The sequence below is a fragment of the Hypomesus transpacificus genome, chromosome 9, assembly GCF_021917145.1.
Source record: "Hypomesus transpacificus isolate Combined female chromosome 9, fHypTra1, whole genome shotgun sequence".
Lineage (NCBI taxonomy): Eukaryota > Metazoa > Chordata > Actinopteri > Osmeriformes > Osmeridae > Hypomesus > Hypomesus transpacificus.
In genome coordinates, this window is record NC_061068.1 from 17,986,607 (window position 1) to 18,002,603 (window position 15,997).

A 15,997-nucleotide genomic window follows, 5' to 3' on the forward strand; every position below is an offset into this window, starting at 1 on the left:
CCTCAAAATCTCCTGCCACCCTCTTGCCATCATGAATATTTTTCTAGATCCGCCCCTAATGGAAATCATATTTGAACTTGTTTACTCGATTGTATAATAGTAACTCTGTAACATACCCATGTCATTCATTTGACCACCAAGCACTAAGCTGTGATGGACTAATGATCCAGGACTGTACAAATATACATTTATTTAAGTAAGCATCTAAGTCACTATTAGAATCATTACAATGTGTGTGTGTGTTTGTGAGGGTGTGGTTTGTGTGAGAGATGTGTGTTTGTGTGTTTGTGCGTCACTTACACGCCCGCTGCGATACACTCTATGAGCAACTTCTCTCCACGCAAAACCATCTTGGAGCTGTCTTTTCCCGAGGCTGTTTCTGAGGGGGAGAGGAACTTAGGCCTGGACTCTGGAACCCTGCGACCTGGAAGGGAAGAGGACGGGGATGAATACAAACACACACAAACACTCTACACATACAAACACCCCACACACAAACACAGTCTAAACAAACACACAAACAAAATTGCACCCTCGGAACACTGATTGAAAGCCCTATAACAAGGACTGAACAAAATCAGGTTTTCCATCCTGGAACTACAGTACAGTACAACCCCCTTCACACAAAGTTTGCTTGCAATTAAACTCATTCTTATTGGTTGTTGTTGTTTTGTTGTTTAATCTGTAAATATCTGATGACTGTGAGTCCCCCATACAGCCTGGCGGATCTGTGTCTCATCACAAGGCCTCCCTGGGGGCAGCCATTTTAGGAAGCAACAACAACCACAACAGTAATCTCCCAATCTGTATATTTTTTTCTAACTCAAATGTACTTTTTAAATGTTAAAAAAATTATTAATTATACTTCAATGTATAAAAAATTACTAGTTCACCTATGCTTATACCTTGTATTTTAAACCCTCTATTTTGGACTCGAACGCCGTACCTTTAAACAGTTTCAACTCAAACTCAGTTATAGCAACGCTCCACAGACACAGAATGTCATAACAACAACTACTCAACAGTCTGGTCCATGCTTAGCTCAACCCTCTATATGCTGGGTTTGTAGTCAGGGAGGTGAGCCAGCAGTCAATATAGCTAGCCAAGGCTGCAGGCTGGATAAGTGTGGTGTTAGCATTAGCCTCCATTGTGATGCAGATCTGTATGGGATTAAAGCATCTGTTAGCGGTTAGCATCTCCCCTGTGAAGCGACAAGCAGGTTATTGTTAGAGACACAGAGAGAAGAAGATGGAGGCCAGGATTTGTGACAACCGTGACATAGAACATATATACGTCACCCCTGGTGCTGTGTAGCCATGGTGACACAGCACCCTGACAACCTGGGTCCATGTTTCTTGAGAGAAAGCCACATTAGAATGCATTGCAGACCCTCGGATTGAAAACCAAACCAGAAGCCTTTAATGAGGTTTGGCTGTCTGTCTGTGTGAGTGTGTGAGTGTGTGTGTGTGTGTGTCTGTGTGTGTGTGTCTGTGTGAGTGTGTGTGTTTTGCATTGCTCCTCCCAACACACCATGTACTGAGCAACATTTGCATAACTATTAATTAATGCATCATGAATCCTAAAGAGATACATGACTATTCAAATCCCTGTTTACTCCAGAGACCTGGGTCCCCCTCTCTCCAGTAGCTACTCCCACTTAGGGCCTCAAACTTAGGGCCCCATCCCTTTTAGACACATCTCCCCAAGGCTCTAAACCCCATCCTTCCTAGACACAACATGTCCTCAGGACTCTAAACCCCATCCCTCCTAGACACATGTCCTCAGGACTCTAAACTCCATCCTTCCTAGACACAACATGTCCTCAGAGCTCTAAACCCCATGTCGGTCCTCTACGAAATCTGATGTCGCCTGGTTAGGGGTTTATGTGCATTAGGTTGAATGGATATGTGTGCTTGTGACAGACCTTGTGTTTGAGTGTCCTCTCTCTTCCAGACTCTTGAGGAAGAGTTAGGGGCTCCAGGGAGACAGAACTAAAGTACCAATGTGTCACCTCTTCCTATTGAGGAGGACTGAAAGTCTGGAGTTGAGGACCAAGCTGGAGAGTTCATCTGCTAGCTTACTGCAGTATCAATGTTTACTTAGACTTAAGGAAGGAAAACCTCAGCAAAGAGCAGCTAAATGACATTGTAAATACACAGACTGTCACAATGAAGTACAGGTTAGTATGTGAATGTATGTATAAATGTATGTACAGAACACTGAAATTCATCTAAAATAGTTTATTGAACTATTCTGGTTTAGTGACTCTAAGGTTACCAGCGGTGAGAGAGTTGAGATTTACTAGCTGTGTTAAGACGCACACGGGTGAAACAGGAAGTGAACCTGTCTCCACAGAAAGTGGGTGCGACTCACCACCGTAGGGGTCAGTGACGTTGACAGAGGATGTCTCGTTATACAGCTCCACTGGAAATACAGAGGTACACAACGGCAGGTGACCATGCGGTGTACACACACATTCCACACCACACACACTGATATGTGCACATATGTGAGAAATAAACAGTTTTATGGACACACACACTCCAAAGTCTATGCATTTACCCTCCACTCTCTATACATTTACAGTCCATATATCAGACATTATGGTAGGACTGTTGGCTGAACGAGAACACACAAGCAGAGAACACAGGTCCTGAACCAACTTGTCGTGTCTCCATGCCACCTCTAGATGGGGACATTTCATATAAAAATTAATGTAACATGAAAATGTTTTATTTATGTTCAGAGAACTCAAGGAACTTGAGTTGAATTTGTTGTCTATTTCCTGGACGTAACTGTGTGTGTGTGTGTGTGTCTGTGTGTACTCTAGATACTCACTGGTTTGTACTTTGAGTGTGAAGGGATTTTTCTGCTGGATGGTGTGTGTGAAGAGGAAGCGAGCGTTGCAGCTGTAGTCTGTGTGTCCGTCTTTAGCCAGCACATTGGAGAAATACAGGTCCCCGTTCAGACCCATGGACACACGACGATCCTGGGATATAGGCATCATGGCTGGAGGAGGGAGGTAGAAGGAGAGGGCGAGAAGGCAAGGAAAATATTAACCACTTTCATGGTTCGTAGTTAGTTCAGAGTATCAAAAAGGTTTGAGTAAAACATCTATAAAAAGGTAGTATAAACGATTAAAAGAGCAATGACCACAACAATGTGTCACTGGATCAATCCACAATACCGAGATGGGCTGCAGGCATTTCACATGGTGAATGTATATATTTAACTGAAATATGAATAGTGCTTATTTCTCTCTAGTTCTAGTACTGAGGTTGTAACTCTGGCTTGCTGTACACTATCCTGAAGTTAAACACTGAGACAAGCCACTTTGGAGAAGAGGTTTGTTAACTCGCAACATGCCAGCATCCTCCAGACAGACATTGCACACATGTAATCATGGCAATGGCATACACCGTATGGTTGTCAGCTCATCGTGGCGATGCCCTGCAGGATCCCTCAGCCGGCAGACCACTGGCGTGATGTGTTAATGTGTGATAGGCATGACGCGTGTGTAGGCAACATGTGCTCTCAGCTAAAATCAGAGATGATGATGAGTGTGTTACAGATGAGAGTAGGGGCTGTGGAGTATGGCCGTAACACTCTAAAGAGCAACACCAGCTTTGTCTGTTTCAGGTAATATTTTCCTTTCTTGTTGAAGAGTTGATGTGTTCCCTCATTATCATGGTTAACAGTGCAATACTTGTAGTATATGCTATATCTAACTGCATAACAAGCCATGTAATTCACATAACATTAACCCTAACCCCTAAATAGTGTAGCAAACTAGCATCCTAGACTAAAAAGTACACTTTTCCAATGTTGGCCTCAGCATGAAAAGCAAAAAGACTTTCATTGCCTCTTGAATATTTGAGCATTAACATCAGGCTGAGGCATGTGTCATTTCCATTTCTCATAACGTGTTCATTTGAGTGAGTGGAGGAACGACAGCGTCAGCTTCTAAAGGACATCCCAGACTGGCCTCTCTCTAAGATGGCTGCTGACTGCACTTGGGTTCTGCCCCTCTCAGCTCTTTACCTGGTGCAGAGCAGCACACACACACATTTACATGAGCTCAGCAGTAACACACACCACTCAGGAAGAGCAGACGTGAAGGACAGAGAGGGGAGAGATGAGAGAGAGAAGAGAAAGGACAGAGAAGGGAGAGATGAGAGAGAAAAGGGAGCGAAGAGAGAGGATAGAGAAGGGAGAGAAGAGAGATAAGAGATAGAAGGAATGAGAGAGAAAATGAAGAGGAATGAGAGAAGTACAGAGAAGATAGAAGGACGGAGAACAGACAGAAGTGAGAGAAGAGACAAGAGAAGGGAGAGGAGATAAGAGAGGAAAGAAGGACAGAGGGAGGACAAGGAACAGGATGAAAGTAAACAGTTTGAATGGTTTTGAAAGAGAATGAAAGTATGTGGATGAGAATGGTAAAGAGTAAAGAGTGAATGGAGAGAGAGATGCAGTCTCAGCAGAAGACAGTGTGAAAAGATATATAGGTAAATGTGTGTGTGTGTGTGTTTGATAGAAAGATAATAACGAGAAAGGTGCCATAAAGATGTGTGTTTGCGAATATTGTATGTACTTCAGTTTGTGTGTGTCTGTTTGTGTGTGGATTCGTTTATAACTACCCTTGTCCTCACAAGGATAGCATACTAAGAATAAATTAAACTTGTAGGGACATTTTCTTTTATTTCTATGGAGTATTAGGGGGTTGTTGGTTAGGGTTTGACTTAGTGATGAGGGGTCAGAATTACAATAAAGTGGAATTACATTAAGATTTGGGGTTAGGAGCCAGGGTTCGATTTAGGATTAGGTTTGCACAGTAAGGGTAAGGTTTGGTTTAGGCTTAGGGGTTAGGGAAAACAAGATTTTGAATGGGACTGAATTGACAGTCGCTACAAGTATAAATGTTGTGTGTATCTGTATGTGTGGTCTTTTTTAACTACCCTTGTGGAGACCGGAAGGAAATTAAGACAAAATGACCATGTGGGATATTTACTTGGGCCCGCAACTTCAAATTTTATTTCTAGGGTTTTTCAGGGGGTTAATGGGTAGGGAGTTTGTATTAAAATTAGAGTTTGTATTAGAATTTGAGTTTGTATTAAAATTACATTAAGGGTTAAGGTTGGGGTTAGGGGTTAGGGATGACACAATTTGTAATAGTAGTATATTGTCAGTCCTCACAAGGATAGTAAAACAATCCTGTGTGTGTGTGTGTGACTCACAGCTGTTCATCCAGAATGTGAGTGGCGGGGGCAGTCCTGGAGGGGGGTTGCAGGCCAGGACCAAGGGAGAGCCCTCAGAGACCACCACGGGGTCCAGAACCTCCTTAGGCCACAAGGGAGACTCTGGGAGGGGACACAGTCACTTCCTATTAGGACAGAAATATACTCTTCACTGGTTAAATGATGTGTTTTTACTTTTATTCTGTGTGGAACCTCTATGGATTTGACATTGACTGTGTGTTTTTGTGTGCATGCGTTTGTGTGTGTGACAGTGCGTGAGTGTTTTTGTGTTCATGTGGCTCCTTACTGGACACGCGTAGTAGGATCTTATTAGACAGCGCATTGCCAAGCTCATTGGAGGCAAAGCACTGGTACTCGCCCTCGTAGTCCTCCGGTCGGCCGCCGCTCCGGAAGCCGATCTCCAGCGTCCCAGAGCGCTTCCGCATACTCACCCGCGGATCCTTCATTACGTTGAAAAACTTCCCATTCCGTCTCCAGGAGAACCTGGAAGCATCCAGAAACATGAGGAGTGAGGAAGGAGAGGAAAGGAGGGGGATATCCCATCCCAAATCTGACAAGCTGGATGGGCCCTGTGCTGTGTATTACTGTAGAATGGGTGCATTCACCCATCAGAGATGATCTCAGCCGACTTCCTGGCAGCTAGAACAACATCAACATCAACTCTCTTTCAACCTTTGCAAAAACTTTTTATTTAGAAAGTAGGTAATATGGCCCACTCCTGCAACAGCTTTTATAATGCTGATAAATAACTTCACATAATAGTGATACAAGTCATACAAACAACATTGTAAGCAGAGACCCATAGTCACAGGGCGCTACCAGGTGCTACCACCATTAGAGCTGCAGAGTTGATGTTCTTAATGTATATGAATAAAACTGTCAGCAGTGAAAGTTCCAGGAAGTATCATCCATCCGTGGTTAGGCTTACAGTGGGCCCATTAACAGCTTCCCCCAAACAATCGTTCGAATGCGAGTATGTAAAAGCTTTTATGTGTGTGTGTGTGTGGGGGGGGGGGGGGGGGTGTCAATGAGTGCTTGTGTGTAATGTGTGTATGTGTGTGTCCGCATGTGTGTTTGTGTGAGTATGGGGGGGGGATTTACAATGTTTGTTACCTTCCTGTTTACAAAACACTGGGTGGAGTAAAGTGAGTTCTTTGAGTCCTCTCTCTCATTCTATCTAAACCCTTCTCCACTCTCTCTCTCTTACACTCCCCCCCACCCCACCCCACTCCTCTCTCTCTCTCTCTCTCTCTCTCTCTCTCTCTCTCTCTCTCTCTCTCTCTCTCTCTCTCTCTCTCTCTCTCTCACACTACCCCCACCCTTCAACCTCTCTGTCGATTCCTAGCCATGAAACCGAAGCTAGCACAAAGGGCCTCTGTGAGAATATGTGTGTGTGTTTGTGTGGGTAAGAGCGAGCGAGAGAGACAAATAGGAGACTGACAGTGAGAGAAAGAAAGAGAGAAGGAGAGATGTAGAGAGAAGGAGAAAGAGATACTAGTAGGGAGTGAATGAGTGAACAATCTCTCTGCTTGAACATTTCATGAATAGTCAACTGGGCACATTATTCTAGCACAATGACTTTCCTGGGAAGGGGACCCATATGTGTGTGTGTGTGTTTGTGTGTGTTAGAGTTTGGGAACTGTACGTAGGTAGTTTGTGTATGTGTGTGACGGTGTGTGTGAGTGTGTATTTGTCCGTGTTTGTTATGTAAACCCTCAGTATGCCTCCAAACCAGCTCTGTAAGAGATTCTATCCTCAGCTGGTCAGGCCCTTGTTAACTAACCACCATCAGGTGTGTGTGTGCAGTTCAAATTGTTGTTAGTTTTTGTGTGTGTTTTACACTTAAATGTGTGAGTGTGTATGTGAATGTGTGTGCGTGTGTGTGTGTGTGTCTGTGTGTGTGTGTGCACGTCCATGCTTGGTGGTCCATATTGTGCTATGTGATGCATTGAAGACGTTAGAGGCATAGCAGAGGAAAGGATTGGGCACAGACGGACAAACATACAGATAGACCAACAGACTGGCATACTAGACACTGCAGAGGGGTACTGTTAAACACTGCAGAGGGCTAAGGGGTAAAACAAATGTCTGGTACATCAGCAAAGGTCAGGGGAGTTTTTCGTGCCACCAGCACTAATGACCATCACCTCTCATGACTGTCACTGTCAAAAAGATGGAGGGAAAGAGAGAGGGAGCGAGAGAGGGAGGGAGAGAGGGAGAGATACGGAGGGAGATATATGGAATGTGGGAGGTGAAGGGAGAGAGATTACAGAGAAACAGAAAGATTGAGGGAGGGGGAGATGGGAGCGAGAGAGAGGGTGGAGTTCAAACAGAGACAAAGGGAGGAGTATGGTGACAACAGCACTGTGTGATGAGAGAGAGGGAGAGAGAAGGGGGTAAAAACATAAAGAGCTAGTGACAGCAGAGAGAGGGAGGGAGAGAGACGGAGTGAGAGACAAAGAGGGAGAAAGAGTTTGAGATGCAGGCGTAGAACAGGAAAAAGAGAAAGACAGAAAGTGACAGAGACAAAAAGTAAAAAAAGGACAGAATAAGCAAGCACAGCTGAGAGAGAGACAGAGAAAGGGAGAGACATAGAGAGGGTGAGACAGAGAGAAAGAGAAAGAAGGAGGCAAAGGGAATGTGAGAGAGGGATACAGACAAAGAGGGAGAAGGCGGTAGAGAGAGAGAGAGAGAGAGAGAGAGAGAGAGAGAGAGAGAGAGAGAGAGAGAGAGAGAGAGAGAGAGAGAGAGAGAGAGAGAGGAGTGATAGAAGGGGTGGGGGGGAAGTGTAAGAGAGAGAGTGGAGAAGGGGTTTAGATAGAATGAGTGTAACAAGGATGGGCAGAACGGACTGAAACAGGAAGGGGTTGAGTGAGGTAGGGAGTCATTAATAGTGAAGAGGTGGATGAGAGATGAATGTAGGGGTTAGATCAGAGGATTGTGTGCGCACGTACAAAGGCTTGCAAGTATATGTTTGTGGTTGTGTTGTTGCCTAAAAACAAGTGTGTGTGTGTGTGTGGGTCCGTGTGGGTGTAGCCAACTCACATTGGTACGGGGTTGCCCTTGGCTTCGCACTCAATAATGATGTTATCTCTGGGGTCCACAATGTAGTCCTTCTGTGACTGTTTCACAATGGTGGGGGGCTGCTTCACTGTGGGGGGGGGGGGGGGGAGAGAGAGAATGTCAGTCCTGCATTTGTAAACAAGTATTCCAACCCCGTCCAGCCGACCATCCACACCCATACTTTAAGTGTTTGTGGTGAATTGGGAATGCACACCAAACTCACAATTACTAAATATTGTGAAAATGATTGGATCATATGGAGCCCCTCCTGTCCTCCCTACCTCCCTCTCTCCTTCCCTCTCTAAACCCGCACTCCATTGTCTAGCTGACCGTACTTCCAACTAATCTATGTATGTGCGTGTGTCTCAATAAAGAGCTTCAAAAGTCTAATGGGTATAAGACGAAAGACAAAGGTGGGAGAAAGTGGAGGAGAGCGAGAGGGAGAGCGAGGGGAGAGGAAGAGAAGGGAGAGTGAGAGGGGAGAGATGAGGGGAAGATATAGGGGAGGGAGAGAGAGAGAGAGAGAGAGAGAGAGAGAGAGAGAGAGAGGAGTGAGGGGTGAGGTGAAATCTGTGTTTAGAGTATTTACAAAATGTTTTGAACTACATATTTTTCTACGAACAGTCATGTACAGTACATAAATCATATGACACACACAGACAATGCCCCCCCCCCCTCCCCCCACACACACACATACACACTTCATGAAACAGTACTGTGTTGACACACTTACAGTCTTGCTGGATCTTGGCTGTTAATCCAGTGACGGCAGGGATGAGGCAGAGCAGCAGTGTTGTTAGAGCTCATATTAGAGGGTTCTACACATGGTTCAACACCTGCTTCTATATATGGTTATATACTGTATTACAGGAGTTACACACAATCACTATGTTACACTAAAGTCATGAAGCCTGACAACATATTAATCTTATCAGATATGGCATGTTAGTTAAGAACAGATATTTGTTCTATGGGGAAATTGTTGTCAAGGAAAGAGCAGAACTTACCTGTGAATCCAAACATGGGACCAGGGTTCAGGGAGGGAAGGAGACCAGGGTTCAGGGTGGGAAGGAAAGAAAAAAGTTACAAAATGGTTCAAAGCTGAGTGAACTCCCAAGCCTAGCCAGTATTAACATTTCCCTCCCTCCATCCTACCCCCTCATCCCTCCCTCCCTCATCCCCCCCCCTTTTCCCTTTCATCTCAACCCAAAAAGATTAAGATGAACTTGTAACACATTATATTATTTTTGACTAGTGTGATACAGAGAGCTGTGACAAATAAATACATCTTTTAAAAGGCTGTAGATTCCGTGGGTTGTAGTAGGACTGAAACGGCAGTACAAATTGCTGTGTTGACAAGAGTCTATAAGTTGACATTTATAGACCCTGATCTGACAATATCAGTCAAGGCTGTATGTGATTGAAGATGAGGTCCTTGAACACAGACACACACACACACTTATACAATGATCTGTTTGTCTTGTGTCAGGGGCTTGACCTCAAGTTTTCTTACTGAAGATGAGTCGCAACCCTGGGTACAAGGCTGTGGGACAGATTTGGTCGATCGGTGAAGCACCAAACTCCCTGCCTGCTATTTTGGGGCCCCAGTTAATTTTAATCATACTATACTGCCACAGTGGTAGGTGTGTGTGTATGTGTGAGAGTGTGTGAGTCTGTGTGTGTATGTGTGTGTGTCCACCCAGGAAAGATGACAGACTCCATCAGTAAAGGTCAGTACAGGACGTCGCAGGGGGGATAATCTCCAGTGAAGGGGGGGAAGGGCAAGTGACAAAAATGGATCCATCCCTCTTTCCTCATCTGTCCTCACTAACAGATAGCACTCCACGTCTCCCAGCAGAGCAGTTCTTGTTAGGGGTGTGCACGCTAATATAAATATTGTTGTGGCAGAATGACAACACAGATTCCAAACAAGTGACATGATTATGTGCTCAAAAGATGTGCTCAAAAGACTACAAAACGTCAGTTTTTTTTCTCTAACAAATGTATGTATTCCATTTATTTTCCCCTGTATAAGGCAGTTTAAGAGTGAGATGAGGCTACGGGAAGGTGAATTTGAGGAAGATGAGAAACAGATGCTTCCCGTATGCACGTTGCTATCTCATATTTGGGACAACTAATGACTAGTGAGGATGCCAGGTCATCTTGACTTGTAGACAGAAAGGAGTCAAGAAAGCTAGATATTATGTGTGTAAGTTGTTACGTGTTTAATCAATACCACGTGTCCTTAGATAGGGGAGGTGGAATTTCACTCATTTATGCTTACAAATACTTTGATGAAACTGAAGATGTTAGCGCTTGCTCATTGTTCTTGTATCCTATTTTAAAGATTAAATAAAAGAACCGTCATTTTGACTCCAGCAATCTTGACCCTGTGTCTTTCTTTAAACCTTTTGATAAAAACGTACAATATACTTACGATATACTATTTATTTATAGACCCAATGCCACTCATCGTTATCTGTGTAGAAACACTATTACTATATTGAATGTTGTGTAAAAGACCAGCCTCCACAGAGACAGTCTGGACTTCCAGCCTCATCCTTACAGAGGGCGGAGACACAAGAACAAAGGGTTAACCATCTATGATGTTAACAGATGAATGACACCAGTCTTTTTACTGTGTCTGTCACCCTCTTCTCTCCCCCTCTTCCTCCTCCTTCCTCTCTACCTCTTTCCTTCTTTTGCTCCATCTCTTTCTCTCCCTCTCTATCTTCCCTTCTCCCCCTCCCCCTCTGGCACTCTTTTCTTTTCTCTGTCTCTCTCTCTCTCTCTCTTCTTTCTCTCTCTCCCTTTCTCTTACGTTCCTCTCTCTCTCTCTCGCTCTCTCTCTCCTTCTCCTTGTAGGGAGATGAATATATTTTGGGAGAGGTCAGCATGTGTGTTTGTGTGTGTGTGTGTGCCTGTGTGTGTGTGAGTGTATGTGTCTGCGTGTGTGTGTGTGTTTGTGCTAGATCAATAGAGCAGCAGGGTTGAGGGTCAGGGAGGATAAAGAGGGAGACAACGCCGTGGGGGGCAGAGGAGCTTTAGACTGGAAAGGTGCTGACAGCTGGAGCCTGGGGTGTGTGAATGTGTGTTGCAGAGAAGCATATATTTGTGTTAAGTGTTAAGATTAAATTTTTGCGCTTTGCAAGGATAACTGACGACATAAAAAGCATAGTTCGGAAGTAAGGTGTGTGTGTGTGTATAGGTGTGTCTGTATCTGCCAGACCAGGACATAGCAGCTGCCCAGAGGCTTTATCTCTATCAAATCATGATTCACAACACCAGTGTGAGACATTCACCACTATTATTCTACTTCAAGAGAAGAGAGAGAAGAGAAAGAGGCTCCTTTGTTTCTTTGTTGCCTATTCCCACTGGAGTCAAACTGCAGCCTGCGAGATTTCAAGAGCTTTCATACATGTCATAATGGTCTAGCATGGGGTTATTGTTCTGTGTGTGTGCAATTGAGTGTGTGGTTACAATTTATGAGTATTTCTACTGATGTTTTGACTAAAATCAATGAAACGACACCCGACAGTGACTGCACTTGCAGAGAGAGAGCCATCTTAATAAGATTCTATATGACATCCTGTGACACTATATCATGAATGTCACTGAAGGATGTAGGGTTTATGGTTTATGGTAATAAAATGTAAATGCTCCAGGTCTGTAGTTCAACTGACCTCCCAGTGCGCTGGCACATGGCCTAAAGGGGTTCTGGTGAGGTGGGTTTAAACCAAAACACATTATTATCATTCCGAGTTCAGTCAAAATAGTTTCGTACATAATTAAATGTTGTTTATCCCAGTGTGCATTATAAATGTTAAAGAGACGTTTATTTTATTACAACTGGACCATAAAAACTCAACAAAGCAAGTTACAAAGATTGCTTCTTTGTTAAAAATAAAACTAGATCTGACATTTTTTTAAGTCTAACTCCAGTAAGGACATTTTACAGTTTAAATAAGCAAATATAAATATAAATAATATTCGGTTATCACACATGCTACCCAATTTGTAACTGACTTATGCAATTTGACTGTGTAGGTCAGACACTACATCAGAACAGTATCAAACTCAGAGCTCAGATGTGAAATGTGAAGGTCACTTACGATCGAGGGGAACCTCAATGGAGGACACGTCCTGCCAGACCAGCAGCAGTAGTGACATCACCGTCAGGGCAGATATCCCACCCGGCGCCAACATCTCTCCCCTCCGATTGGCTGGCCTCTCCTGTTACTGCACCTGATTGGCTGGTTGGCTCTGCAGTGGGCCACGTTTGGGACCTATGAGAGTGTGAGACAGGGATACAGAGAGAGGCTGCTTAGAGACTACAGAGTATTTGTTCAGATGGGTTCTTACTGTATGAGAGATGGGTTGCTTTGTGTAGATGTGCGCACACGTACAATCGTTTTTTAGGTGTGTGTGAGGGGTGAGGTTGGCCTACATTTGAAGCTGAGTCTCTTACTCCCCAAAGAGCTGTCCACAGACAGATGAAGATACAGAGAGAGAGCTAGCAACATATACATCCTACTGTCTCGAAGTCTACGTAAGATACCACACCTGACCCAGCCCAGACCCAGACCTAGACCACTGTAGGCTTTAGGTTGTAAGTCTGGAACAGATTGAAGACATCTGAAACTGATTTGTGTGTTTCAGAACTAAAGCAATGGTATATCAGCCTCTACAACCAGATGAAGAGACAAGTCTCACAGCACGGGACACCACATTCAAAGAACCATGTAGGGGCTTCATGTTGTGAGAGTCCAGCTCTTATTGGTGGTAATAGTATATGGTAATAGCATAGTGAACATGAGTGCCTGCATGTCCACACTGAGAGTCTACTGTAGGACAAATGTTTTATGAGGTTCTACTGTTGAAGACAGATGTTCTCTGGATCACTGGGTACACTGATAATGAGGAACCAAGCTAGGGATTCATTTACAAATGTTGGTCCACAACAGCTTGGTAGCCTGCAGGCCAGGCCCCAAATCTCCAGCTAAACAACCTGCACACACTCACACATACACACACTCACACAGACACAAATGGAAACACACACACAAACGCACACACACTGACACACTGTCATGCACAATTTTGCACACACACACTTACGTGCATACACACAAACTAACCATCTGGTAGCACCTCTCTACAAAACACCTAATCTTGCCCCAGGGAAAGAAGCAGATATATCCCAGCATTCCGTTAGCTTCATCTGCCACTCACACACACACACACACACTCACACAATGAATGGGTGACAAAACACACATGCACACATGGTCAAACACTCTGATACTACACACACAGACACACACACAAAAACACACTTCCGCAGCCCAGCTGTTGTGCAACCTGAACCCCACATGTTTAATGACAATGCTTCGTCACTGCAGCGCTGCAGAGCAGGACGCTGGAACAGATGGAAAAGAAACACCACAAAGGAAAAGAAGGACAATAGAGAATGAAAAACTATTGCAAACATCAAGGATTCAATCCAGCCCTCTCTCTCTCTTTCCGGCAATACTGTGCTAAGAGAAGCCAGGGAAGAAGTAAAATAGGTAATCAGTTTCCCACTTCAGCATTAACTCTGCTAAAAGCTCTGCTTTAGTGATACCTTAAAACGATTCATACTTCTACACACACAAACAAACACAGATACACCCACCCACAGATACACCTACACACAAATACACACACATAGATAACAGCAGACACACAAATACACCCACCCACAGATACACACACACGGGTGACCTATTAGAGAAAATGGAGGTGGTAGCACAACCAGGTCAGACTTTCATACTGTACCCCCCCTGGGCTCCAGGTGGAAACCTGTGCTGCTCCCTTCTGTTTGCCCTGCGTTTGTGTGTGTGTGTGTGTGTGTGTGTACCCACAGCTGATATCTCTTAGGTCACCAAGTCACAAACCTACAGGTGCAGCACAAACACAGCTGAGCCAAGACAGATTATGGCAATGCAGACCCTGAGACGTGTGTGTGTCTGCGCATGTGTGTTTGTGAGCCCACGTGTGTGTGTGCGCGAGCATATGTGTGTGTGTCCATGCATGTGCATGTGTGATTGTGCACACATATATTGGTGTCCATGCATGTGCACTATGGGGCGTATTCCTTGTCCTGGTTTATATGCAAAGGGCTCACTACTGCCTGCATATGCCTGTGCGATGATATCAAACCTCTGAACGTATGGGAGCAATTTACATACACTTTCAATGGACACACAGGCATTACACACATGTCAAGTAGGTGTCGCGCTGGCGATGTGCACACGTATTTAGAAGAAGCATGCACAGCGCGTGTGTGTAGTTTACACTACACCCGACATACACCACAAAGGTGACGCAGGTAACCTAGCCTATCTAGGTTATGTTATTATTATGTTGTGAGATGTGGGTTTGCGTTGTGTTCTTTAGTTGGCTGTAGCCCAACTCTAGACAAGAAAAGCGACTGAGGATCATCCAACTCACTTTATTTTAATTTACGTATCGTTTCAACTGGATGAAACTGGAAGCACTTGTATAACTGAAATGTCTATGTAACAACAACTTCGGACATTAACATGTACATTATAACAGGGAACAGTCCTATGGCGTGTTAAATGAATGTACCGTGAGTATGAGTTTGAGTACCAGCTATAGTGACTTTTGCTCAACTGCATTTGTGTGAATGCACCAAATGCAGCTGCACCAGGTACGGAAAACCCCCATAGTGCACATGTGTGTGTGTGTGTGTGCGTGTATGTGTTTGTGTGAGAGAGAGAATTAAGGATCAACTGAATACGTGCACATCCATGTCTCAATGGAGACTAGAAACACCAAGCTGAAGTTTACTTCAACACACCCTTCATCAAAATCATACATTAGGATGAATGCCCAATTCTTACCATCACACTAAATTTGCATGAATTTAGCTAAAAGCTAACAGGCTAAATTGAGACTATTATTTTCAGTTACCCGCTAAATTATGCATAGTTTATTCCATTATTTAAGACAGGAAATTTCTCCAAATTTCTCCAAATAATCATGTAACTTATCCTCCTTTTAAGCTCCATATTTAACCATTCATTGGTACAGAAAATGCTGCTTTTAAGCCATTTTCTGAAAGCTTTTTTAATCTATTTTCCCATTTGCAAACTGCATATTAATGTGACATGGGTTTAGGCTGGATTTAACACTGAAATATTCACAACGAAACAGTGTGTTCAGATATTTGCTCTATATTTGCTATTTTTATCCAGGTCTTATGGTTTAAGGATTTCAAGAAATGTCCATGAACATAATAATTATATTTTTGCTCACATCTTTTTTTCTTGCTTTGTCATTTAATAGCCCCCCCCCATTCCATTAGAGCATTGTTTGGAGGGGGTTAGGTGCCAGCTAATGGTGCTCTCACAGCCCAGAGAACTACAGAGTGGGGAGTGGGAGGCAAATTAAGTATCAGCTTTGTGGTAAATGTCCTTGTGTTTTTATACGTGGGTTAGAACACTGTGGTAATGTCCTTGTGCCTGTATATGTGCGTTTGAACTTAGTTTCTCTGATCAGGCCAACCTATTCAGGGAGAGGTAGAGGGGGAGGTAAAGGAAGGGGTGGAGGTAGAGGGGGAGGTGGACAAAGGGGTGATAGAGGTAGAGGAGGGGGTCAAGGTTATTGGGAGC

At 44.0% G+C, this 15,997-nt stretch overlaps 1 protein-coding gene across 6 annotated transcripts in view; it reads right to left on the minus strand.

Annotated features, from left to right (window-relative positions):
- The window catches only part of nfasca (neurofascin homolog (chicken) a), a 69,350-nt gene that overhangs the window by 33,531 nt on the left and 19,822 nt on the right, over positions 1–15,997 (minus strand). For 3 of the 6 annotated variants that reach the window (XR_006956470.1, XM_047025089.1, XM_047025090.1), the window contains exons 3-10: positions 12,431–12,604; positions 9,052–9,069; positions 8,301–8,406; positions 5,542–5,738; positions 5,235–5,357; positions 2,839–3,009; positions 2,374–2,424; positions 301–424 (exon numbers count right to left, since the gene is read on the minus strand). Coding sequence is in view for 5 of the 6 variants with exons in the window: in XM_047025089.1 (XP_046881045.1) it covers positions 301–424; positions 2,374–2,424; positions 2,839–3,009; positions 5,235–5,357; positions 5,542–5,738; positions 8,301–8,406; positions 9,052–9,069; positions 12,431–12,524 (884 nt within the window). In the remaining variant the exon portion in view is untranslated. The remainder of the gene's footprint in view (positions 1–300; positions 425–2,373; positions 2,425–2,838; positions 3,010–5,234; positions 5,358–5,541; positions 5,739–8,300; positions 8,407–9,051; positions 9,070–12,430; positions 12,605–15,997) is intronic. The other 3 variants (XM_047025093.1, XM_047025092.1, XM_047025094.1) reach the window with 3 other exon arrangements.